Source organism: Tympanuchus pallidicinctus, unplaced genomic scaffold (genome assembly GCF_026119805.1).
Source record: "Tympanuchus pallidicinctus isolate F22 unplaced genomic scaffold, pur_lepc_1.0 scaffold3, whole genome shotgun sequence".
NCBI lineage: Eukaryota > Metazoa > Chordata > Aves > Galliformes > Phasianidae > Tympanuchus > Tympanuchus pallidicinctus.
In genome coordinates, this window is record NW_026294747.1 from 104,585,087 (window position 1) to 104,612,783 (window position 27,697).

The 27,697-nt window shown below is 43.1% G+C and overlaps 1 protein-coding gene across 2 annotated transcripts in view; it reads right to left on the bottom strand.

Annotated features, from left to right (window-relative positions):
* The window catches only part of EEPD1 (endonuclease/exonuclease/phosphatase family domain containing 1), a 60,271-nt gene that overhangs the window by 15,903 nt on the left and 16,671 nt on the right, over positions 1-27,697 (bottom strand). For both annotated transcript variants that reach the window (XM_052693248.1, XM_052693247.1), the window contains exon 2: positions 9,461-9,512. In XM_052693248.1, coding sequence (XP_052549208.1) covers positions 9,461-9,512 — 52 coding nt within the window. The remainder of the gene's footprint in view (positions 1-9,460; positions 9,513-27,697) is intronic.

The following is a 27,697-nucleotide window of genomic DNA, read 5'->3' on the forward strand; positions in this document are numbered from 1 at the left end:
ACCAGAGGAACACTAAAGCAAAGCACGGATCTGATCACCTTTGCAGGACGTATCTGAGCACCTTTATGAATTCAGCTGTGTTTGGAGCCAGCCCATGGATTTGAACCAAACTGGAACACGAGGCTCCATTCTGCAGCTGCTGTATTACTCACCCATTGTACTTCATGAATGTGCGGGAAATAATTATGCTGATAAATTTAACATTATCTCAACTATCAAAAGTTTATAACGATTTGTTTCCGTAACACAAACCTGTCTGAATCAAAGTGGATTTTTATTTTTTCTTTAAATGAAGCTCTAAAGGATCGGTTGGAGAGTGGTAGGAATGTTAGTTTGCACCCTCAAGTTATTTGTTTTCCATTCTGAGTACTTATGTTGGAAAAACTCAACAGTGAGCTTCTGCACTGTCCTCCCAGATGAATTACATACAGCTCACCACAGTCACTCGACTGCTTAATTCCTTGTAATATCTGAGAGGAAATTACATTCTTTATCCTTGACAATATGATTGAAAAAACAGACTGTAGCCCATAAAAACAGTTCTGGGCTCATCTTTTAATCACAGTGTTCCTGGGACAACAATTCAGATCATTCACTGGTGTGTCCTTCCAGCTTCATTCTAAACACCAGTTATTATTTACATAAACAGTGTCTTTTTATAGAGTTTGAAAAGGAAGACATGGAAAGCTTGGTGCAGAGCAGCGAAATAACTGAGAGGCAGCACAGTAACTTAAGTGCTGGGGGCACTGTTAAAGGTGGATGCCTGATGCTCAACTGCATGCTGCCAAAATAGAGCACAAAACATCTTTCGGTCAGGCTGTCATTTAACAGGAAGCAATCATAGTTTGTGCTTGGCAGAAATCTATGCTGCCTTTCTGCTACGAAGGAGAACATCCATACTGGCCAACTTGTGCACACGAGCAGTTTTGCAGGCTTTTAATTTCTCACGTTCCTGCTACAAGCGGAGCTTTTTCCTTGTGCTTCATGGGACAGACTTATTTTGCAGAAAACTCTTCCTGAAGACCTATTTTCTTACTCTTAAGAACATTATTTTAAACATAATACCAGAATTAAGGCTCACGTGCCTGTCAAGGATGGGCATAAAGCCTTGCAATTCCTTCCTGAAGCCTTTTCAAGTAAGTGTTTTTGTCTGCATAAGTAGGCAGTATAATCATTAACAGCATAATGGCATGCTAAGGGAGCTGATACGCTATAAAGAAGAACAAAAAAGAAACCCTCATGATTACAAGGGTATCTTTTTCATCAAGCTGCTTTTACAGGAGATGAGTGGTTGAGTTCAAGCACTTTCCCCATATTGTTATAAAGCAGTCTGCTCAACTGGTTGGCTCTGCTAAAATCATAGCCACAACACAGATGAATTATTTACTTATTACTATGCTGCCTGCTGTAAATGTTCAGTTGCTTATTCATTTTTTCCGTCTCATTATTTCCAAACAAAGAAGACAAGTTTCATTTTGCCTTCACTTCAGCCAACAGAAAAAAAGCACAGAGCATCTCTCAGGGAACACACACATCTGCTTAGGGAGGTATTACTGAGATTATTAAAGCAATGAGGCAATAGATTTTTTTATTGTTTTTTAATATTACAAGCATACTGCTACACAGAGTGCTTGAAGCAGTGACCAGAGCTGCAAGTCCTCCATGAGGTGTGCTACTGAATGCTTAGCCAGAGCACAGAGAAGCACTTCATGCTGCACCATCCCCATGGCAGGGAGGCTGGAACCTAGATGATCTTTAAGTCCCTTCCAACTCAAACCATTCTATGATTCTATGATCGTGGCTACCATTTCACAGAGCCACAGCTTGCACGGCAGATGTCTGGAGAGCTAACCTGTGCATTCATTTGAACTAGATATGAGGCAGCAGGCAACCAGCAGTCAGTATCTTTCTGAGAACTCTCTTTTACTTTTAGTCCCTAGGCCAATAGTTTTCTCGTGCAACTAGGAAGCTCCTATCAACTTCCACAGTGTAGTGCAAAACCATACCACTGGGACAGCAACCTCACTCACCCAGCACACACCACGACTACAAGAGCTGAACATCAACTTATCACAACTCAGCCCTTCATATAGAAGGTAAATAAAAGTCTGCCTATGAAACATGAGACCCAAGAGTGCTAAGAACCGGTTTCTTGTTCGCCAGCTAAAACCAAACAAATGAATCCAGTGAGCTATTTGCCATGATCTGAATCTGCTTACCTGCACACAGCCTTGAGCCAAAGGAGAAGTTATGGGAAGACACTGTGCCAACACAAAGAAAGAACACGAGGGAATGGGGCAATCAGACAGTTGTGAATGTTATTTATCAAGGAAAGCTGCACAAGCACAGGATCCAGCTAGGTCCCAATCCACTACAATGGCAAAGTTTACTCATTTCTACAGATGCAAGTAAGATTTCTTTTCTTGAAGCTTCTGGGATATACAGAGAGGCAATGTTGGACTGTGCTGATATGCATCACGAGCAAGAATAAAGCAGTGTGTTAGGAGAACTGCTCTGACTGTGACAAAGGAACAGCTCTCATTACTACGTCAGTTTGGTCACCTCCTCTATAAAGACCTCCATTTCACAGGGCATTTTACTTCCATCCATTCCCTTCCTGCTGTTATATTACCATCTTCCCTGGCTAGTTTACATCTTTGTTTGGAACAAACATTCTCTCTCGTGATAAGAACCCAAAAACAAGGAAGAGTAATATAATACGATTCAACCATTACCAGTCTCAAACATTTCTTCTTCCCTCAGGCACTGATTACACTACATTACAGGACACTGTGCCACCTTCTGTAAAGCTATTTGTATCTGTCTTGTATCCTATTCCATTATTTATTTATTGGATATTTATTGTTAGGAGCATCTCTTTCAGGCTGCTACCATTAGAACATCATCTCACCTTTCTTTTTTAAATCTCATACGCTTCTTCTTAATTCTTTTTCACCCTTCTAGTTCTTAATTTAAAGAGTCTGATTGGACACTCATTCCTCTCTGAAACAGCACATTCTTTATTTAAAGGTTTGTATGTCATAGCTGGTCTTTTGTCTTCACCCTGCAGCACCCACCCCTCCCAGAGAGGCCACACGCTGTTCTCCAGTCCTGACCAAAGCTCTGCTCAAATAGATGCAATGAACTCTGGCTCCCCATAGAGAGCACAAACATTACTTAATTCACATAAGCAGACAAAAAAAAAAAGAAAAGATTTAGGATGACATTACAAAACTCTTGCTGCTGTGACAAACTATTAAACAGGGAAAAAAAAACAGAAACATAAATAACCTTACTCAAAATGCTTCAAAACCTGTCCTGTTCTATGAACTGGTTTTGTCTTCTGCCACCTTACAAAAGAAAGCAAGGAAAAAAAGACAGATCAAGGACTCTTCATATTACTCACAGACAAAACTTAAACACATTTGTAATCATACATTTTTCATCTCTCCTTGGTCTGGAAGCGTAAAGAATGATTTAACTGACGGATGAGATCAGCTTCTGTCTTGGGACCACAGTAGATGCTTCACAAAAAAAAAAGCCCATCTGGTATAAGGAGCAGTGTCCAGATCACTAGCTGTCACAGATGCACAGCTATGCTTCCAAACAGAATAACAGAGCACCTCCTAAAGAAAGGCATTTGAAGAGCCACTGTGCCCTCCATGGCTCCCAGTAATGTGCATAGCAGTGCTTCGTAAGAAAAAAGATGGAAAACAACCAGAAAAAAAACATTCAACCAAGATAAGCCAGAGATGCAAGTCGCACAGATCATGTGCTTCCCATGCTGCAGACCACGTGGATGGGATAACCTGGAAGAAGCCTCCCATACTGCAAGAGGTGGTGTCAACAATTCAATAGCAGAACACTGCGATTCCCCTGAATGCCATCAGGTATGTCACTTCTGAGTGAGAGCAAAGTTGATGTTCACATCCATTTGATACACTTCCATTGCATTTCAACTTCTACACATTTCCCTTACACCCTTGTAAAGTCTGGGTTGAGCTCATGGCTTCCCTAACAGTTACTGTGACAGAAACCATGGCCTTGTGCTCCAATCAACTGAAACCAGCTTAGTGGCATAGGTATATACCAGGTATTCTTCCCTTTACCCAGAGGTTTCTGGATCTAGGGATGAGGTCTAAAAAAGATTGCACTGCTGAGCATTATCCGTGCACAGGTTGCAAGCAAGAGAAAGGAAAGAAAGACAGCAGGAAGATGGCATAGCTCACATCTCCTTTGCTTGCTCTCTGAAAGCTGGACTGCTACTGTAGGGAACATCCTAGCATACTTAAGTTTCAAAGGGGTCAACCTCTTTCCAGAAGGGACAGTTCTGAGAACAGTAAATTCAACTGCTCTCCAGTGACTAATTCATTCACTGTCAATTACCTTATATTTTTTAATCAGTAGTTCTAAAGCCAAGGAAGATTGCAAGAGGCTAGGACAAGCCCTCTCTCTCAGAGACTGCTGCAAGATGCTGCTCTCCAGAAGATTCAACAGTGGTGACAATCACAGAATGGCCAGGGTTGGAAGGGACCTCAAGGATCATGAATCTCCAACCCTCTGCCAGAGGCAGGGCCATCAACCTCCCCATTTAATACCAGCCCAGGCTGCCCAGGGCCCCATCCAACCTGGCCTTGAACACCTCCAGGACGGGGCATCCACAGCCTCTCTGGGCAGCTGTTCCAGCACCTCACCACTCTCTGTGTGAAGAACTTCCCCCTGACATCCAACCTAAATCTTCCCTCCCTCAACTTGAAACCATTTCCCCTTGTCCTGCAGTTCTCTACCCTTTCAAAGAATTGATTCCCCTCCCCTCTGTAGGCTCCCTTCAGGTACTGAAATGCTGCAATGAGGTCACCCTGCAGCCTTCTTTTCTCCAGGCTGAACAAGCTCAGCTCCCTCAGCCTGTCCCCATAGGGGACAACACAGGATATTTTGGCTGCACAGGCAACAGCTGCACTCCAAGTGGTTTAACCTGCAGATCTCAGACAGCAGTCACAGAACCTGCAGTGGGGATGCCCTGTGCTTCCCACAGGAATCATCAGTGGCAGCACCCAGGTTGGCCTGAAGGCGATGACTAAGGTTTGCTTGCAAGGGCAGCATTTAGGACATGAGCAGCCACTTAGCATTCTAACCAAGATGATGGGCCAGGCACATGGCTCTGGTGACCAACTGCTTCATGTGAAGCCTACTATAGTGCAGCTACAACTAGTGAGTGAACACACAGCTTGTGCTTACCCATATACATGGAAAACAGGAGCTCTCTTCCAAACACTGCAAAGCTCCTACGGATAGCCTTTCCCAAATAAACAACCTGCCTGGCTCTGAGAGGGATTTTATAAAGAACGGAGATTACAATGGGTTTAATCACGATTAAGCACTGATCTGGCTCAATCTACTCAAAAGCAGACAAAAGATAAATAAAAAACTTCCAGCAGATTCATTTCATACTGGAAATTCTGGAACCTCAATTGACGTCATACTTTTTATGTTCAGATAATATCTGGAGGAAACAGTACACTGGATCAAGAAAACAAAAGCAAATTTCTAGTTAAAATTCTCTGCGCGCCGTGTAGAAAGGCAAACACTACAGCAGGGATTGCACAGGGCAGCTCAGCATTTATAAGCTCATTTTTCACAGCAGCTGAAATTTCACTGTTAGCGTGATGCCACAGGAAAAGAAAGAAGCACCCCCTCCTGTCCTGATCTCTTGGGTTTTACCCTGTAAAAGTAGATAAAATAGATAAAATTACTCACCCTGTTCAACACCTAAAGGCCTCAGACAAGACCCGCTTCTGATTGCTGGCAGGTAGCTACCTATCAGAATACTAAATTCTCTTAGTAAATAATGCCACTTCCTCGGTGTCACTTCAGTTATGGCTCACTGACTCCTCAGGCATGGTATGAAAATTCTACATGGCAGGGAGGCGCTGTATGTAGTGAGCATCACCCACATACAGGCACCTACCCTTTCCTATGAGTGACAAAACATAGGAAATGGGCTTCCCATCACAGGAGACAATTCCAGCTGTTGCCTGTGCAGCTGAGGAAAAAGTCAGAAAAAACAGCACAGATTCTAGCCTTTGCTTGCTTACATTTGCTAAGCTTTCATTTTCATTCAATGGAATAAAGATGCTCTCTTCAAGGAAAGAAAGAACTTCTTTGTACGAGGAAGAAAAAATTATCTGGAGAAGCCTGATCAGTTTACTCATTTTATCATCCCAACTGTTTGTGTCCACACCAGCATTAGTGCCTTGCAGACAAGCATATAATGTTTGGCCAAGAGATGGAAGAGATCTCTTCTATATTAAGTCATCTAGAAGCTATGTGGCCACATCTGGTGCCTAACTAATGTATCCTACACTTCATAGCTACAGGACCTCAACACCAGGTAAAGGACTTTCAACCCCTTTTTATCTGTGACTTCCAAAGCTTCACCAGTGAAGGTGAAAATCCCCAAACAGAGAATGTAAGCCTATTGGTAATTAATTCCTCTTCTTTCTTTTGTTTCACTGACCTCTTGGACCAAGCTCCCAAAACAGAAATTTGCAATCAGTGGCACAGAGTTTGACATGAAACTTGCAGCTTGGAAACCTATCAACTTCAACGTTATCCCTGAAAAAAATGACAGTTCTCACCCCAATTCCTACCTTGCATAAGCCTGCCCAGCGTATCTCTAAATCACTTCTCACAGCAAGCAGAACAATTGTCATTCTGTAAATGAATTCCACGCTTCTAAAAACTGCTGAGCAGACGGAATTACACAACTTGTGCTTACTGGGTGGGAAATTGGCAAACTGCTTGATCTTTGGAGTAAATGGTCCCTTCTCATTTCAAGTAACAGCAGATGTACTTATTAATACACAATTAGGAACATAATGGCTTACCATTACTTGATCTCAAAAGAAAGCTTACCTTATAAAATGCTACCAGTGATTTACTAAATAGAAAGCTGTTGTACAGATTATTTAACTTTCCACAGTAACTCAACTCTCAAGGCAGAGAGATGAACTCAAGAACCAGAGTTAATGCCTGGAGGGCTGCTGGAGGAAACTTTTGACAGAATACAAGGATATTTTTAGCTCTGTATTTGAGCTAAACAGTAAGCTTCACAGAGATACAGCCAGATGCAGATAAACTACTTACAGGTGACTGAAACACAAAATCACAGCAAATGTCAAGGATAACACCCACACCCAAATTTAATTGCATGGAAGATCCAAGGCTGACTGCAGCTAATGGGAGCATTGCTACCCATTTCAGTTTAGTCTCCTGCTCTACATATGCTGAAGTGTTGCTTTTACTCAAAGAAATACTGCAGAGGTTTCTGCTCACCCTGAGCCTGTATTGCAGACCACAGGAAGTCTGCTGGTCTATCCCAAACTAAAAGATGAAGTATGTGCACACAAAATATGCAGAAGAATGGAGAAGTCCAACCCAAAAGCACCATCACTACTTCCTTCTATAGACGCAGGTTGGAGGAACAACAAACACAAATTTAAGTATCTCTGCTAAGCAAAGGTGAGCTAATTTACTACAGCTGAGAATGTGGCCCCCAGATTTTTATCAGCAGTGCCTTTAAGAGAAAACACAAAGTTAGTAACAAAACAAAGAAAAAAGTATTCTGAAGACAACTCTTCCTATGTGTCTGCTGGCATAAAGCACCAATGACTGCAGCTGTTTTTGCATACTTGTTGCATTAGGAAATGCAAAACAGATTTAAATATTGTAACAGAAACCAATGTGAAATGTCACCTGGCTAGGTGCCTCACTCTGGTTATTATCTAAAAAGAAAGATGCAGAGCTGTGCTCCTGGCAGAGGAAATGAAGCTCCTTATAGGATGAGGCACATCTGCACACCTGGGTACCTAAAGTACTTCTCTCTGCAGCCTGGATGGCCTCAAACCCTTGTGGGAAGGAGACTGTCACAGAGGCAAGCTACCACCTGGCATCCTGCCACTTGCATTCATGACTGCCCTGGGCAAAAGTCTGTGGCCGTTCTGCAGCAGAGGAATGCCAACATGTCAGCAACACCATCCTGTGACAGCCAGGGTGAGCTGGGTTAGCAAGTACACACGCTTGCCACGCCATGTGGGTACCTGCTGGGACGGCCTGAGGGACTGTGGCCAAAACAAACACAATCCCAATTTCCACCCAGAATTTCCTCCAAGTAGAGATGACTCTTTTATTCTCATGTGACCTGGCTGTTTCGCAGAGATCATCGATTATTTTCCTGTTTAATTAATGGGCTGCTGTGGTACTTACAGGTGCCAGCAGCACTCCACAGAGACAAAGGCCTGATGAGCAGCACCAAGGGTAAGACAAGCTGGTTCAGAGCCAGGACCTATAATTATACCCTATCACCACTTCTGTCTTCGCAACTCTCAATGTAAATGCAAAAATTACTGGAAGGCTTTTGGCCAAATTTCCACTGACAAACATCAGGGTTTTGAAAATTTAACAAGTTATCTTTTTGCATAACACAAAGCTTCTCATGGTGGGATCACTCTCAGTAGGCAAGGTGGGAAAAACACGTAAAAATAATAAAATATGTAAGACTATATATACTGGGAAAACAACATAGATCACTGTAGCCAAGGAAATAATGACACAATAGAAACTGTGGTGCAATAATTTTAGGTTATTATGTCCACAGCTAACTTACAGAAATCTTCCCATGAAAAAAGAAACCAGCTGAAAATCAATCTTGTAATGAATACTAAAATATTATTTGATGATATTCTGCATTCCTGCAGTATCATGCAGATATATGATTTACAAATATAAAACTCAGCATGCATTCTCAAGCCTGAACCTGCAAGAGCAAGGAATCTTGTTCTAGTCTTCTTTTAGCCTCCTGTATTTAACAAATAAAGACAACTAAATTTCTTTAGACTTACATAATTCCATAGTGTTGTTTTCCAGAGGGGTAAACTGGGCTTTTAAATTCTTTAAACTTGGCAATGTATAAAAGCAGATGTCAAATATTCAGAGCTCAATTTAGAAAGATCCTTTTTCTGTTGCAGAGTTTTTCTGAAGAGCTTCCTGCACAGCTTCAAATAATGGCAAAAAAGAGCAATTCCCACCAGGTCATTTGTTCTGGCTAAGCCTTGTTTTTGGAGGCCTTGGGCCAAGGGGAGGTGAACGTCTGACAAAAAGGTGAGAAATATACTGGGTGTGAGATGCCAGAGAAGCTGACTACTGCACACAATGACAGTTTGGTAATATTATCCTGTTTTGCAAGAGGAGTGGCTGTAAACCTTCCAAGATTATTTTAAAAACACCAAAACCAGACAACTCGGATAAAGTGTTGCCCCCTCAACTACGTGTGCTATGGAGGTAGAAAGAGGTCCTGTTTTATGCCACATGATTTTCCACAGTGTTAAGAAATCCTACCAACACAGAGTGCTTTAAGAGCTCCAACCTATTACTACTGTTGTACTAAGCACATTTTAAATACCTTTTCCAGTGCTTCTCTATCAAGCAGCTCCTGCACAGCCAAAAGCTTGATACTGTAAGAAAAAAAAACAAACAGAAAAGAGAGTGAATCACTCCATTGCAAGCATTACAGAAACACAAGTAACAGCAGAACTGAACTTCTCCTTTCAGTTTCACACTTGGAAGAAGCTTATAGAAGTACAGATGAAAGAGCACTCAGGATATAATAAAACAAAGGAACAGAGAAACGGTGTTACTTTGATTTAGCTGTCCCAAAGAGATTTTCTGGTTTCTGCCTTACGTGTACATCTGAATCTGATTCACAAAGAACCTGCATTGATCATTATATTTTCAATACTCTAAGTTAACACTGAAGGACCTGCTGAACAGGAAACACAGGGAAAGAGTATAAACATTTCTATCATTTTTCATCAACTCAGTTCTTCAGTATCAACAACTTCCATGACTTCAGCAATAGCCATTCCCAGGGATTTACAGTATTACAAATGAGATACAGTAACAAAGACAACCCTCAAGAAATTTGAGGGAGATAGGAGGAAAACATACATAACTGTTTGAAATTGGGCTAATAGAGCCTGATCAATAATTGTTCCAGCAAGGCCACTTGCTAAGCAAACCAAACTTCCTCACCTACTGAATCTTTCCTAAGTCTGCCTCTAGAGGCTAAAACCTGTTCACTGAACTGCGTTTAACAAGTTGTCCCAGCAGGATTTTGCCCTGTAAGACCAGTTACTCAGATAAAATCATTGCTAAACCAAGGTATGTAAAAGAACCTTGGAACCTTTTGGACAGTGAGGTGGGTTAAGAACTGGCTGACTGGCAGAGCACAGAGGGACGTTGTTGGTGGTGCAGAGGCCGGTTGGAGGCCTGTAAGCAGCGCTGTTCCTCAGGGGTCTGTGCTGGGTCTGGTCTTGTTCAACATCTTCATCAATGACCTTGATGAGGGGATAATGGCCACCCTCAGCAAGTTTGTGATGATACAAAGTTGGGAGGATTGGCTGACACGCCTGAAGGCTGTGTTGCCATTCAGCAAGACCTGGACAGGCTGAGAGCTGGGCAGAAAAAAACCGGATGAGGTTTAACAAAAGCAAGTGTAGAGTCTTGCATCTGGGGAGGAATAATTGCATGCAGCACTACAGGCTGGGGGATGACTGCTGGAGGGGAGCTCTGCAGAGAGGGACCTGGGTGTCCTGGTGGATGACAGGCTGGCCATGAGCCAGCAGTGTGCCCTTGTGGCCATAAAGGCCAATGGCTTACTGGGGTGCATTGCAAAGAGCGTGTCCAGCAGGTCGAGGGAGGTGATCCTCCCCCTCTACTCTGCCCTGGTGAGACCTCATCTGGAGTACTGTGTCCAGTTCTGGGCTCCCCAGTACAAAAAAGACAAGGATCTCTTGGGAAGAGTCCAGCGGAGGGCCACAAAGATGGTGAAGGGCCTGGAGCATCTCTCTTATGAAGAAAGGCTGAGTGAGCTGGGTCTGTTCAGCCTTGAGAAAAGAAGACTGAGAGGGGACCTGATCCAGGTCTATAAATATTTTCCACAGTTGGAGCCCAACAGATGCACAATTTAGGTAACGACTTAATGACCCTACCCAGCCTCAAAAACACTTGCTCAATATATTACCCTTGCAGTCCCAAGGAAAACTTCCTTTACTCAGGGTTACACAAACCTTTATGTTGCAGTGGAAGAGTCAAATTATGCACATAAACATTGTTTAAATTAGTCTCATGACTCTAGGCAGTCACAGCAAAGAGCCACTACAGTAAAAAGCTCACATTCAATAGAGGGTGCAGAGCTGTTGTAGCAGTCTGCCAAAGGACATAATCTGCCATGCACTACTACAAGAAGTTTTATCAGGCTTTCTGAACCTCAGAGCAATGTTGCATAATTCTGGAAAATCCACCAGTGTCCTATACATTATTTATGTATGTCCATCCTGTAACAGCAGCCAGCAAAACTTTAGTGATACCCTTCTATTGTACTACAATGCTTTCCATTACAAGTATTCACAGCCTAAAACCCTCAACGCAAGTGTCTTTTCACTTTAATGTATTTCCAGTTTTCAGACATCTTCAAAAGCATCACAAAAAGCCTACATCCAGAGAATTATACAATAGTCCCAGACCATCAATTTCCAGCCTCTAGAGCCTATTACTACCAAGACAGAGAAGACTGGAGATGTTTCAGAAATGGCTATGGATTCCCCATCCCTGGAGGTGTTCAAGGCCAGGTTGGATGGGGCCCTGAGCAGCCTGGTCTAGAATTAAATGTGCAGGTTGGCGGCCCTGCCTGTGGAAGGGGGGTTGGAGCTTGATGATCCTCGAGGTCCCTTCCAACCCTGGCCATTCTATGATTCTATGAAAAGGGGGATAATCAGAAAGAAAAGGTATTCTGCTGAACTACAGAAGCAATGAGAGACGGCATTTAAAAATACTGTAAGAACGTGCACTGCCTTGAACTTTGGAAGGAATCTTGGCCAACACATCATGGATATCACTGTTCTCCAAATAACATAGGTGGTACTGATACAGCCATGATCAAGGCCTGCCTCTGAATTCGGGGCTCACCTTTTAGTGTTGGGTGCCCAGCCTCTGGCACAGTACATTTTGGAGAAGCACAGAGGGAGAAAGTCTAGCATGCATGCATGGAGAATTCAGAGTGCTGACAGCCAGTGGGAGTTCTACAAAGACTGCTTCACATCCATATGTACACAGTGAAAGCTAGCAATTTGTCACCCCCTTTCAAAAGCTGTACAAGGGCTTTGTAATTACGCAAATTACTTTTTTATTTTCCTTTTGAAGGCAGTCTTTGCCCAACACTTTGAACGCTTGATCATTAAAGGAAAAATTCATCAACTGATGCTGTTGATGCTTCTAACAATTTACTGATCTGTTTTACAAACATTAACTGTGGACTACCTGACATTCAGCAGCTGCACAAGAAAGACAAAGTAGACAGCCAAAATGCAAGTATACAAGTAGAGATAAACATCTCATTGCACAGTTCTACCCTCCCATTTACAGTCAAAAAGTCCCACAGAAATTCCATAAGCCAGTGTGTTTTTATTTAAAACAATTTACACCGAGTGACAGAAAAACAAGTAATAAAATAAGAAGCATGAATCCTTTTCACTTTATCTCATCATATTTACAGGGATGCTGTCTTGCTTGGAGGCGAAGAGCTCCCCTCTAAACATTCATGTCCTGCAGAGATGCAGCAAAAGTGAATTCTAAGCTGTTGCAAGATTTGCAACAACAGTTTTGACAGCTCGTGTTTGACTCTCACTAAGGAAGGACTTTCACCCAGTGTTCTAAACTTATTGAGATCAATGTTTTTTAAGTATCTTCTGAAATCTCCTTGTTGTTTTCCACTCAGGTGACATACACCCTTCATATATCACACAAGAAGCTTCTTTCCTTGGAGCACTGTCACTGAACCGCTGTCTGGAAAACTGTGCTTGATAGCCAGTTATTTACTGCTATCTCTTACAGCAATTCCAAGTAATGTTTCTACGTGCTGCTTTCTACAAGGTCACCTTAGACATGCAGCTTCTTCCAAAGATGCTGCACTGGGGGTTTCATGCTTTGAGGGGAAAAAAAATAATCAAGCTGTTTATTTAGGCACTCCAGCAATCCCACAGTACTGGAAGCAGCACATACCCACATGCGCTGTTTGTAGCTTACACGTCTGTTGAGGATTTCAGAGCAGAAGGGAACATTGCTGCTTGGCAACTGGGGGACAGTTCTGATGTAGCAGAAAGGCAAAGCCAGTTACTAGAAGATCCCACTGCTTCCAAGCTCTTGCTGTCTGCTCAATGCTGCCTTTATGTGCTCTGTTCATGTACCCTGTGGTCTTTTATTTCATCCTCAACCTCAGAAGTGAACACTAACTCAAGAGAAAAGCTGAAGAAAAATGAGTTCTCTAAAAAAAACCTTTTGTTTTCCAGAGCACCTGCTCTAATCCACCAGCTTTCAAGTACGCTAGTAATAGATCCACACTGCAAGTAACTGTACTGACATGACGAAAGCGGCCCTGGCTCTACCTGAAACTATTCTAAAAGTACTTCCTGACTCCATTGCTCTGTGATCTGTACAAACAAAACTACTCAAATTTAATATCCTTGCACCTTGACCATACTCAAAACACTTGAAAGCATGCAGTGATCAGAACGAAGAACTTTCCTATGGCAGTAAAAACACACAAACATGATGTGATGTCAAGGAAACACGTGACTTTTTCTTTTTTGGCTGAGGGTGATGCATGGCATTCCCTCTCTAAGGGAATTCCTTTGAGTTTCCAGAAGATTAGTCACGGTGCTGAGTGAATGCCTATAGCTACACAACATTTCTGCTCTGGGCAGTGTTGCAATTCTTTCCTGAAAGTATTCTGGTTATTAAGAAGTAGGACTGGGCTCCTCTCTTGAATCCCATCTATCCTATGCAGGAATAATTAAGGCTTTTTCCACTACCACAGACTTGCTGATACATTCCTTGCTGGCTGAGGCATTCCTGCTCACCACAAGCCATCATCGCATCTTTGCACCGCACTTCACGTCCCTGCTTGAATTGCCACTGCATACAAGCTGCCTTTGCTCTTGCAAAAGGGAAAGTCAGGGCCTTCCTAAGAATCACCCCCTGGCTCTGCTGGCTGCCTCCTGCTTGTGGTCCCTTACAGTACACGGTGCAGGGCAAGTAATGATCTTCTGTGGGCCTTTCTACTTTCAACAGCAGCCTGCACACCAAGCTGGGCTTCTCATCTGTCAGCAGCGTGAACCAAGAAGCAATCTCACTTCATTTTGCAAGGTTATAAATCTTTGTTCAGGGCTTGAGGTTTTCCAAAAACTCCATGCTTTCTATTAGCCCATAAGCCTGACTGAAGTTAACAACATCAAAAAAAGCTGTTTAACTTCTCTTTGTTTTCTGGACCCTTCCTCTGAGAATGGCTGTATCAAATCTCACTTCATCTAGAATCATAGAATGGCCTGGGTTGAAAAGCACCACAAAGATCATGTAGTTTCAGCCCTCACAGACATTATTATAAATAGCCTATGCAAAAACCACTCATCCACAAACAATTATTTTAATCATGAATAAATCATTCCCTCCTTCCTCCCTTCCACTCCATAAACTTCTTCCATTTGTTCTTAAGATCCCCTAACCATTTCTTGGTCCACGGTGAAGTTTTATGGTAGATTTACACATCCCTGAATAGATCTTTTAAACATCCAGAAGAGCTACTCACAACTGAAGTCTGATGACAGCCCCATGTGGGGTAGAACAAGGCTCCCCCTAGATCATAGAACTGTCTGAGCTGCAAGGGACCCCTCAAGGTCATCTGCTCCAACTCTCCTGCAATGAAAAGGGACATCTACAGCTACATCAGGTCGCACAGAGCTCCATCCAGTGTTTCCAGGGGTGAGGTTTCCACCCCATTTCTGGGCAACGTGCTCCAATGCTTCACCACCCTCACTGTAAAAAATGATGTGCATAAGAGTCAAAAAACAACACTGGAAAAGCATGACTCAGCTACGCTAACACTCCTGGATATCTTGGAGAAACCAACTACTGAGGCTCTCACCCCAAGGGTGATCATGGCAATGGGTTATGGAAGCGGCTCTTGCAACTACGCGCTTACTGTGGAGGTTGGGAGATGGAGTCACAGCCCAATGCAGCCAGGGCAACGTTAAGGACTGTGATTAACTGCTTTTTTAATTGTTTTAAATACAGCCAGAAGCCAAGGAACCGAACATGTGCTTCTTTGGCTTCTTTCATGCAGGGTGGAGAAAGCGAGCAGCCAAAAAGTGACACACAGAGAAAAACCAAGACCATGCTTCTCAGGCCAGGACTTTGGGCAGCCGCAGACCCCCAGCAGCAGAAAGACCAACATCCAGCACTGGGAGATGCCTCAGGGCACACAGATGAGCACCAGCTCCAGCTCTGGCCATGGGCAGCAAGCTGTGCCACTGCCTGCTGCTGACCACACAGTGACCTGGCAGGCAATGAGCTCAGCATTATGCCTCCAGCTGTGGTGACAGAGGCCACGTTAATGCACACATCATGAAGAACCCTCTCAATTTTTGCTGGCGTGTTCAATTTGCAAACTTCTCTTTTCCCTCACAAGTTCCAACAACTTAAAAGAAAAAAAAAAAAAGCCAACAGTAACAAGAAAAGTAGACAAAACAACAAAAGCAGCAGTAAGAGCAAAAGCAGACTTAATGACTTTCATCCTGATGAACTTCCTCCATCTACATGTACGAAGTCTGACAGGGAAATAAAATCAGTTTCTCCTTTTCTACTAAAACATCTGTGTCTTCTCAATCACTCCTTAAAAGGAGGGAAAAACCCTGCCTTCTGCCAGGTCAAACATCTGCTGGGAGCTACCAGAGAGCTTGTGGAGAAAGCTTGACAGCCTTGGATGGAGGCACCATACCATAATGCTGGGAGACCATGCCAGGTAATGACACAACGAAACAGCATGGAAGGGTCCCCAGGAAAAAAATATATCTGCAGTAAGCAGAAAGCTGGCTCAAACCTGGGAGCCATGTTTTCTTTTATATTTATATAAAAGAAAAATGTATATATATATAGATAGATAGATATAAACATGTACACATACACATACATATCTATTTAGGGGAGCTCTGCTGCAGTTTCCTGTCTTGGATGAAAGCAGCTGTTCCTCGATGTCTAGTCACCACTGATTTGCCTTCACACAGGTTTAAAAACAAAAAGCACATCAAGGCTCTGCAGCTGGGAACGGAACCAGGAGTAAATGGAAGGAACAGTGAAGTTGAAATCCATCAGGCAAATTCCTGGCATAATGCCAGGCGGACAAAAGCTGCTCCCTCGATGTTTGCATTCATGGATCCTATTACATTATGTGAGTGGCTGGAGTATTTGTTATGGAGAGAAAGGAAGCTGTAATGGAACTAAAAGGGGGAAAACATGAATTATGGATGCTCAGCATCAGAGGGCAAAATGGCAGCATTATCCAAGCTAACAGACTGTAGGCAACTGAAGTAGTTTACTACTCTTTTTTCCCCATTTCAGTGATTCCCTAGGTCCCATAGTGCTTTCTTAATTTTCTCTTGCATGCAGATCTCTCCCTGCCATGCTCTTTCCGACACCTCCAGAGGTGGGGACATCGTTTTGCAGGACCAATGGCCTTTATACCAAAGGTCTGATTTATGCTTAACTAATGCTCTGGCCTCAGCACTGCTACGCTGTTGCAATAGCGGAACAATGATTCATAAACCCTGCTCTGCAGATATTCCCAAAGCACGAGTGCACAACAGAAAGTAAAGCTGCAAGAACACCAAACTTCTCCCTAGCACCCTGAGAGGCAGTAAGGCATGGTCATGAAACAACCCAAACCACAACCAACACTAGCTGAGGTTGGCTGGGAGCTCTGGAGTCAATCTGCCCAAGCAGGGACACCCACAGCAGGGTACTCAGGCTCACATCCACGTGGCTTTTGGTGATCTTCAAGGAGACAGCAGCTTCTGTGCAGCCTGTGCTAGAGCTCTGGCACTAGCAAAGAAGTGCTTCCTCATGCTTAGATGGAAGCTTCCTGATGTTTAGATGGAAAATTGAGATGTGCTCATTTTTTTTACATCCTCTCAGGATCAGCCATTCCAAGCTTTCTCCAAAGGGACAAGATCTGGGCTGCTACAGACATTTCTTACGTCAGTAAGGAGAGTAGAGCAGGATCCATTAACATCAAGGCAGGATGGCTGGTTCACGGTCCAAACCACTGCAGAAGAGCTTGTGCTCTATTTTATAGCATTGCTGTTCCTGATGATAACAAATCAGTGGCAGAAAATACATGACTACTCTGCAATGTGCTGCTACAATAAAGATGAGATTTACAGCAAAATTAGGAAGGGAGCTGCACAAAACTCCCAGATTCTCTGTGACTCTAAAGATACTAATTTCCACTAGAACACAATTCCTTTTCTCATCCAGAAAAGGTACCTGCAGTGTAGTGAGATGTTCAGCACAGCCCTCCTGTAAATTCTGGAGCTTTCTACTGTATAGAGGACTAAGAGCAGCAGAGAAGCATCCTCTTTACATTCTCTCCCAGATATGAGATCATCTCACAGACATTATTCTTTTTGCAAGAAGGAGAGAAGGAGAATGGCTATCATCTTTTAATTTCCCCTAGTGAAAAATCTCCCTTTCTGAAGATTACCTCAAGCTTTTGAACTAGAGGAAGTTACAGGAGAATCCTTTCGGGTGCATGCACAATTCCTCAACTTTTGCTCATCATGTTCACACATTTGCTATCCTATCTCAGTTCAGGGTACATCAGGCATCAGCCCGGAATGCACGGCACTTTCCGGAAACGCTCTGCTGAGTTGGATGCCATCCCACAGACTTTTCTCCTGCTGCCGACGTACCCTTTCCTGTACTTCTCCAACTGTGTCTCTGCAAGCTGGTGCAATGCCAAGACAGTGGCAGCAGTTACAAACGTAAGCGTTGTGGAAGGCTTCCGAGGTCCTCGGAAGGGATGTTGGTTGTTAAGGGCTGAGATACATTGCATTCGACTGAACAGAAGCAAAACCAATTCCTGAGACGCAAAGGTTAATTGGACGAATGGCTCAAAAGGATCACTCTGTTCTAACTCATTATTTGTTGATTTTACTTTATTTTTTTTTAATTTAAAAAGAGATTTTAAAATCGATTACGCAGCTGAAAATAATCCTCAAATTCCCAAATGCATGAAATCAAACCACAGAGGGCCTGAGACTGCCAGTAATACAATGATTGTAGAGGAGCAGCCCAGTAAATAAAAAGCAGGCAAATCAAATGCACATATGAAATTATACAGAATTTAGCAACCTGTCTTCATGTATCTTCTAACAGGAATCAGGTGCAGACACTGGTAACCCAGCTTCACTTCCAAAATCATTCATAACTCAGGGTGGGCAATACAGAAGGCTTTTCCATCACCACTTCCACCTACTCCTTCACGCATTATTCCTGTGCCAAGGCCTTGACTACACCATAATTCAGGCAGCACAAGAGAACACTACTGTAAGTTAGAAACGCAATCTGATGACAGTCATATTTACTCAGAAAAAATACACCAGTTGTTTCAAACCACCTGTGACAGAGAGCAAACAACAAAAAAACCCCAACGTACTATGAAAAGGAAGAGGGTGGATTTCATTTCATTTGTAGTGTGGTGAAATGCATTCTCCCCCTTCCATATCACATTTCTTAAAATACTCAGCTAAGAAAATAACATCAGCCTTCAAACTGATTTGTCTTATATCCAACAGACTTCACATTATGGAAAATGCTGTATCTAATGTTCACAGGATTGATAATGTTCTCAGGATAATTACTGTGTTTTTTTTTTAATTTTCAAAGCAAGTCTGCTTCCTCATAATCCTGCAGGAAGACAGCAGCTTACAAAGAGCGTTGTGTTTGCAGCAACACTGATTTCCTCTGAGTCATTCAAACTGGACACAGGCAAGTTACTGAACTTGCATAGAATTATTCAAATCTGTCCGACAATGAAGGAGACCAAGATTTGAAAGAAAAAGTAGAAGCCCATAAAATCAAAGGTGACTTAGAGCTTCCAAATATAGGCATTATCTGATAATGTAAGTGGTGTCTGGCATTTGGCTCTTTTTCTGGCTCTTCTGAATCATTCCGTGTCTGGTAGGGCCTCCTTGTTCCAGAAATGGCACCTTTTCCAGCCCAATTCTGCTGGAAAAACTGACTAGTCCTTAATTAAATCACTTGAGCATGTCTGGGAGTGAGCATAATGCTACACTATCATCCTGCCACACACAACAAAGCTACAGATAAAACTCTGGGGGGCTGGGATGCAAATATTAACAGGAACTATATTTGAAGAATATGCCTTTGTGTCCCTGCAAAACAGAGTTAAACTTGGGAATCAATAAAAAGTGACTTAAGATATGTTAAATATGTTAAAGCTCCTACTGTCTCCTTACACATGCTCAGAAAGTTAATGCAATATTACCTTGTCATACATGCATATACTCATCCAAGAGATGTTTGCCATTTAAAAATCTTACTGGACCCAGGTCACCCTGCTAAACATGTGTCCCAGAGCAAGGCTGTAGTTTGGTGGTACATAACCAAGACTCAGTCGGTGGCATCTGAGTGCCAGTGACGTTTAGTCTGGCATTACATGAAGAGCGTTGAAGCTTCCCGGTTGAATCTGAATATGGAACTTTGAAGTCTTTTATAATATGCTCTTAACATAGAGATTAACCCTTGAAAGTTGGCACACATGGGCAGAGTTCCACAGCTGTGATTTTCATATTGAGAAGACTGTGTGCCAAAGAAGAATTGGGTAAGGAGAGGAAAGGCTGAACATCAGAGAGTAAAACAGGAGAATGTATGCAAGAGCTGCTCAGAGGGACACTGGGAAACAGCTGAGGGAGGCACTGTGAGGAGGGGAGAGAAGCACTAGAGAAATCAAGAGCAGTGCTTTGGTCAAGAATACTTTCCTTGGTACTTTCACCAGCCTTTGCACCAGCAGCTTTTGCTGTCTTAGAAATTCAAAGACATTTCCAGAAAAATGATAAAATGAAGTGTCCCATTATGATAAGCAGAGAATAAAGAAGAAAAAAAACAAAACACCATACACAACAAAAGACAGAACATATGTCTTAAGGACTTCCCAATGCATGGCTAAAAGACAGTGGAACTGAGTTCACAGATGACACAAGCCTGGGGCTGCAGTGCCCTGCAGGAGCAAGGGACAGCCCTCCAGTGCCCACAAACCTTCCTCCACCCCTGCATTTTATTTCCATCTTCCTTCCAAAAATCTATATATTGCTCTAGGAGCCATTCTGGCTTCTTCAGTGATATTAAGGAAATGACCTGTAAGACTTGGGAATTAGTGATCATAAAGGAAAGCACTGACATAAACAGTACAAAGGAATTCCTATATAAATATATATATATACACATATATAAATACATATATATGTATATATATGTGATACACATATATAAATACATATATATGTATATATATGTGTGTGTGTATGTATTTATGTAGATTTGAACATGCTTACTGCAAGATTATCATGGCACTGTACTATTACCAGCACCCAGCAGATATTTAAAGCAGAAAATAAGTCCACAGTCCTGATCAGCAAGGTCTCATCCACAGCTCACATCAGGCATGACTAAGACAGATAACTGTCAATCTGATTCATACAAGCTCAAATCTGCCCCACAAAGCCCAGGCTAACACAGCCAAGAGCACAAAACTCAACACATCTGCATACACAAACACAGCCCTCGTGAGCTGCATGTACCTCCTCCATGTTTATCCACCTCAATCAGCATCACATGTGCCATGTGTGTGCCAAAGGATAGAGAAAAGCTTTGTCAAGGTGACCAAAACCTTGCTACCCCTGGCAAATAAGTAGTTTTCAGTATAGATCTACCAGTTCACCTGACAAAACAATGCTCTTGTAGTCTTATCCTGCCAAAGCCCCCAGTGCAGGCCTACCCTTACAGTGTAATATTTCCACTTTGGTGGGGCTTAACGTGTCAGTCAGCACATCTATCCACGGCACAACAGACACAGATGGTGGCAGGATTGACTGCTAACAACTGGATTGTTCTTATTATAGTATCTAAGCCATATGGTGAAAAAAGTACGTGATAGACAAGACTTCCTCAAAAATGACTCTTGACCTGTCTGCTTTGCTTTAAAAAAATTACATGAAACGAGAGTAATTTGGTACCCAAGCTTTGAAGCCATGTGAACTAGCATGCATCCTCCAAAAACCGAGGTCAACTACACATTTCCAAATGTGAGGACATTGAAAACTGTGAAAAGAAGCAGGCCAGAAGGAGCAAAGGCAGAAAACCCCAGTCTTGCACAGGTGGTACTTCTCCATTTTGCAGCCTGTCACCTTCAGGCACACCACCAAAGGCAACTAAATTAGACAACTCACAAACGGAGCTGACGTCAAATCATAAGGAATTTTGCTCCCACAGATTCTACACTTAGGTGATCAGAAATGCTAAGATTTGTGTTCAGAAAACAACTATCCGCCATTACTGAGGTTACACCTGCAGAAAGTACAAATCAGGTAAGAAAAGAATCTGCCACAAAAGGGTGAGAAGCTAAAAGGCAAGAATTAAATACAAAACATCCTATCAGCTTTATATTGCAACAGAACAGGGAATGGAGCCCTGTTTAGGCATTTGAAGTCTCATCTACAGGCTCACCCAAATAGCAAACCAGACAGCCAATCAGTCCAGTTGTTTCTCCTACAGTAACGACTCTGAAGAGTGATAGGGGCTACACACAGCTCATGCTTCAGGTTAGCCAAAAGCCACAACCTCACATAGCCTTTGCTCTGAATATCTCAGGGATGTGGAAAGATTTTCATTTAAACCTCCAGGGGATGCTTCACATATCTGTAACTCTAATCCAGGAGATAATGTCATCCTTTGCTGGTTCTCAAAGTCAGGATAACTGGCAGACTCCACACTCTCACTGTCTTCCAAGCAGCATCTGCTCAGACTGCTGGCATGATTTTCCAGAACAGCTACACTAAGAAGGGACAGATTGCTCAAAATGAAAGCATAAAAGAGTGCATAACAGAGCAAGCTATGGCCTATTTCACAGAGTACTACCATCCATCTTTCTCTACTGCTGCTCAGAAAACTCCTAGAAATTAAGCATGGTAAAGAGAAGAATCTTCCAGCAACCAAGTCCTGAATGTCTGTCTCCACAAGTAGCAGAGAATCACGAATAAGAAACACTGGTCAGAAAGGATCTTCTGAAGCAACAACTCCTTCAGCACCGTGACTATCACAGGGAAATATCATGTCAGCTGCATCCTGAGAACCTCCAAAAACATAAGACACCATGGGCCTCAACATAACCTCTCCAAGTGTTGCACCAGCCTCTGAGTAAGGAAGCCAGCTGCCCACTTGTATTAAAGCAAGGGGTCGTTTCACCCACAGTGCTAGGCCATGTGCTTCTTGTAGGACTTCATAAGGTTTTTGTCAGCCCACTCCTGTTTCTCCAAGACCTGGATTGAAGGGTTACCATCTGCCACTACAGCCGCTCCCTTAGATTACACACCGTTACAGAGCATAATACTGTGTTACCCATTATAAAAGAAAATAACCCCGTGCAGCACATGCACACTGCAACAAAGGTCTTTATTGGTACATCTGACTAAACAAGTGGGTTAAATAATGTATTCCTGTCTCTCCCCTGCTACAATTCTTCAGATTCTTCAAAGGTCAGAGATACTCAGCAAAGAAGCCAAGAAGATTCTGTGCTCCCCTCTCTGCTATCTCACTGTCTGTATTACCATCTCACCTGATGCCTCCCAAGCTTCCTAGGTTGGGAGCTGCTATCTAGATCAAAGATGCTCTCTGTGGAGGATTATGTAGCCTTGCAAAACTTTCCATCGACAAATACTACAGAAGGGATGTCTCACCCTCCACAAAGCTATGGTCCCACCACCCCTTAGGAATATGGGGGTGCCTAAGCCTTTACTTGAGCTTCTCCTGAGCTGCTAAGCAGCACGCTGTTTTCTGGCATGGACTTATTAATGTGCCATGTTAAAAATTCCCTGGAAGGAACAGAGCTGACAGTGTTTCCCTTGTTCTAATATGTACTTAGAAAATAGCACAGCTGAATTACTTTACATTCACTTATCACAGTAATCTTTTTGTTCTGTTATCTCATGCTCTGAAATAAAGAGCTTTGTGAGAAAGACCTGTTTCTTCTCCTGAAGAAAAATACGAAGTTTATTGCATGGAGGGTACCAGTGACATTTTTTGATTGTCAAATATTTGTATACAGAGTAAGAATTTCCAAATAGCTTGTGTTGCTAGCAGAAATTGGTGATATTCTGAAAGCAGATTAACTGTCTTTCAGTCAGTGACTGCAGAAAAGCCTGCGTACACTGAGACACGTAGTAAATGCCTTCCTGCAGTTGAGGAACGTGCACTAGAGCAAGGCAGCTCCATTTCTTCTAAGTCAGAACAGTTGCAGTTCTCCACCAAAGCTCAACCAGACTGCCATCAAAGTCTCCAGAGCCTCAAGGCAGAACAGCAGTGAAACCAGGTCTGCCAGTTCAAGGGCATCAGAAATGACTTCCCCACTTCTTTATGACAAATACGATCGTTGTATTTGTCACCATAATAAAAAAAGGCTGAGTGCACTGCGGTGTCAATCTCCGAGCGATCCGATCTGATAAGCTATCGCACCGTGCAAAGAATCAAATGGCGTGGCTGGACCTTGTCAGAGGAGCAGAGCAGACTGCTGAACAACGTAACCTAACCACACAGCACCGCCTGGCACCACATCCCCCATGCCAAAGTCACATCCACTCTCCTGGAAGAGCCGGTGGCCTAGACTTAGGCCCCCATAGGGCAGCAGCACACGCAGGACCAGGCACAGGAGAGAACATCACAGAGTAGATCTGTCCCCATGCCACTTCCCTGCCCCAAGCAGCTTTCCTGCTGGAGTGCTTTTAAGTTGGAGCCTTCACATGCTACCACTGGTGGACTTCTAAGCACATGACCAAAGGACCCCAGCAGATACAGGTGGGCAGCCAGGGCACAGCCCAACCTTCTCTTGTAACGGTAGATAGAATGCTTTAAGCAGTCACTGCTCCCATCCTGTAAGCTGTGTTCAGCAGTCATCTAAGCACAGCCAATTTACTTCAGACAGGCAGCTCCCAGATTAACCTGGATCAGCTCCGGGCACTGAGAAAGAATAACAGACAGCTATGGGGAAGATCTCAGAAACACGCTTCTTAAGCAATGCTGAGAATATGCTTGAAGCAGCAGAGAAGACACTCGTCCAGTGTCACATCAGAGACAGAGGTGGGACAGAACCATCGCTTTGTCCTCTTAGACCACTTCACTTTCATCGCATCCCTTAGAGATTTCACAGTGCATGAGAGCACATACATTAGTAAGCACTCATTATATAGTGCGAATGACTTCCACTTCAGATTTAAGGAAAACCTTAATGCATTATTCATTACTTCAGCATTTACTCCTTGCTGTTCAGATCATGGATCCTATTTTTTTTAACAGCCTTCCTGCTTATTTTTATCTTAAGTTCTGCAGAAATATTTCTTAGCTATATTTTTCACTATAATTTGGGGATGTAAAGGCAGGCCATCAGGCAATTTGTGAAGGTGATGGAAGCAGGGGTAATTGAACAGAAGCCTAAAGCATTTTCAGCAATACTCAAAAATAGGTCACGTGGAATTGAAAAGTTGTAACTGCTAGGAGAAGAAAAATGGAACTGACCTTAAAACTCCTTGGAAGATCTAGCCACCAGCCACTGTTACTTTGCAGCATAAGTCCAGCAGAACTAAATTTACTTAACTGGACAGGTTTTGCTGACATTCAGCACACGGATGAGCAGTGCTGTATTAAAAGCACAAGAAAGCACCAGGAAACATCATGGTTTCCCTAAGGCAGAAGTTTAAGGCTGCCTCTTTCTCAAAGTGTGTCAAATAAATCCCCAAACACTGAACAGTTACAGCTTAGTCTTAAAAGGTCACGCACTATTTAAAAGTAAAAAAATTACAAATTAAAACCCAAAGCAGAGCACTGGAGGAATCACACAGGCTGTGAGGACTGCAGTGGGCATTCTGCTAAACATGTGATTCTTGTCATCTTCTTTGCCCTGCTCATGCTGCATATGGCCAGTGCTTCAGGTGCTTTGCTGCTGAGTGGATGCAAGTTGCTGTGAACTCCAGGCAGAGCAGATTTGCTGAACTGAAGTAACCCTGCCGGCAAGGATCCAGCCAGACATCTTCAGGGTTACTAGGATTCATGCTTAAAGAAGAGGAACGCTGTCTCTCTAATAAAAATAAAAACTGCCAAAGGCAGATGTCTCAGCATTCGGTCGGATATTACGTGGTTGGGATTGCATTGCACAGGATTTAATAAGGGGAAGTTCTCTTATCTCCCTTTTTAGGCAAAAAAAAAAAAAAAAAAAAAAAAAAAGAATATATATATATATATCAAAAACAGAAAAATACAAAATATGTATTTTCAGCTTTAAAGAGAAATGAAAAAAATAGCTGCGACCATGCGGCCTTCATACTAGTTATTCCTCTTACTATGAGAGGAAAATAAAGTGCCTGATATTATGCAAATCTTGACAGTGTAAGAAAGGCTAATAGAGTTTACTGGACTTCTAATAGGGATAATTACAGCATTTCTGCACAGCCCATATGCACCAAAAAGGTGATTTCATTCGTTTTCTTATTTATTCCGCCATTAGAAAATTCAAGGCGTTCTACCTCCAAACTCATTTTCACTGATGAGCCAATTACCAGTTCTCCTCACCTTTCCTTTGATAAAGCAAAGCATTTTTGTGCAGTCAAGCAACATATATGAGGCTCCTGAAGCTTCACAACTGCACAACACATTAATTCCTCCAATGGGATTGCTTTTGTTTTACAACGCTGGTGGCTGGGACATCCAATGAGGAGGAAAACCTTGATGTCTCACCCTGGGGCACCCCTTGAGCATATTTTGAGGGGTGCCTGTCCCCCCACCAGGCTGGATTCTCCTCCAGCACGATGCTGACAAGGCTTGGAATGTGGCGGTTGCAGCAACGTCCTGATATGGACTATGTGAAACCTGACATACCATGAGAAGAGAAGAAGGAAGAAGAAGATAGCAGGCTCAAGAGGATGATCCTTGGAGAATATGGCAGCAACTGTGTCATACAGCAGACCTGGTTGTAGCCCCTTGGGTGTTCATAGGTTTTTCACTAGTTTAAACAATCTAAAAATTATTCAAGTGACAACTGCTATGGCCTACATATGAAATGTATAAAAACCATCTCCTGCCCAAGGCCTCAAACCTCAAACACAGAAAAAGCCCAGCCAAGTAGCAAAGCCTGCAGGGAAAAGAAAAAAAGAAAAAGAAAAAAAAAAGGCAAAAATGCCAGCATTCATGAGCACTTCACTGAAAGAAAATGCCAAGGGCAAGACTGCAATTCGGCATCTTGCTCTGAATGAGGTCACCACGAAGCAGCACCATCCTCTGGGAAAGAAGCTCAAGAAAAGAGCATGCAGTGACACAGGAGGAGGAGGAGGACAGGACTCCACTTTGGAAAGGAAGGCTATAAAGAGAAAGGCAGCCTCACCTTCTAGCAAGAGGAGGAGATAACAACACATCACATGTAACAGGCTCAAGATGTAATCACACCAAGAGCAGCTTTCCCAGAAATGCAGAACATAAGAAAGAAGCAGAAAAATGAATTTCAAACTTTCCTTCTGATCCTCAGAGAAGAGCAAGAACAGGTCAGCCATGAACTTTACTCTTAGGACTGAAGCACAATTTAACAGTTGGGACAGAGCACTATGTGGAAAATAGGATGACCGATGACTGGAGCACAACCTTCATGCAGGTCTATCTTCCCTGCAGTGGGCTAGGGCTCACAGTTCTCTTTCCTCACAGCCCCAAACAAGAGGAGGAAGAATCAGAGAATGGCTTGAGTTGGAAGGGACCTGAACGCCCACCCAGTTCCAAGCCCCTACTGTAGGCAGAGCTGCCACCCAGCAGATCAGGCTGCCCAGGGCCCCATCCAACCCGGCCTTGCACATCTCCAGGGATGGGACACCAACAGCACCTCTGGGTAACCTGTGCCAGTGCCTCACCACTCTCTGGGTAAAGAATTTCTTCTTTATATCTAATCTAAATCTACCCTCTTTTAGTTTGAAGCTACCTCCTGCCCTCCCTTCAGCTGAAGTCTGGCCAACCACACAGGCCAAACATGCCAACTCCTACCAGTAAGTTGCACCTCCTGTTTACACAACGACATCGGTGCTATTTGGTACCAGGTACCGAATTATGAAAGATAAATCAACTCAGGTCTTTTCCACCCTTATGAGAAGCAGTTATTCAGGTGCATATATTGCCCCAGTGGAATTTTGCTTGGTCATAAAAAGCACTCAGACAAATCTAAGTTGCCCTGCAGTCTCTCGCAATGAGTAAGCAGGGGTGACAACACCAACGCAAGGGAAGTTTGGTTACAACATGAGGTCAGCCAATACTCAGATGGGATCAACAATCCAGCAGAAAAATGCTGCTGTAAAGAGTCAGTCAACATTGCCACCCTGCTAGCTCTGTGTGAAGAAACCTCTCACACAGTGTGCAAACCACCTCATTTCCTACGTGAGCAGAGTTGGGTGTAGGGCTCTTCCTTTCATCCCCACCCACCCCATGCCAACAC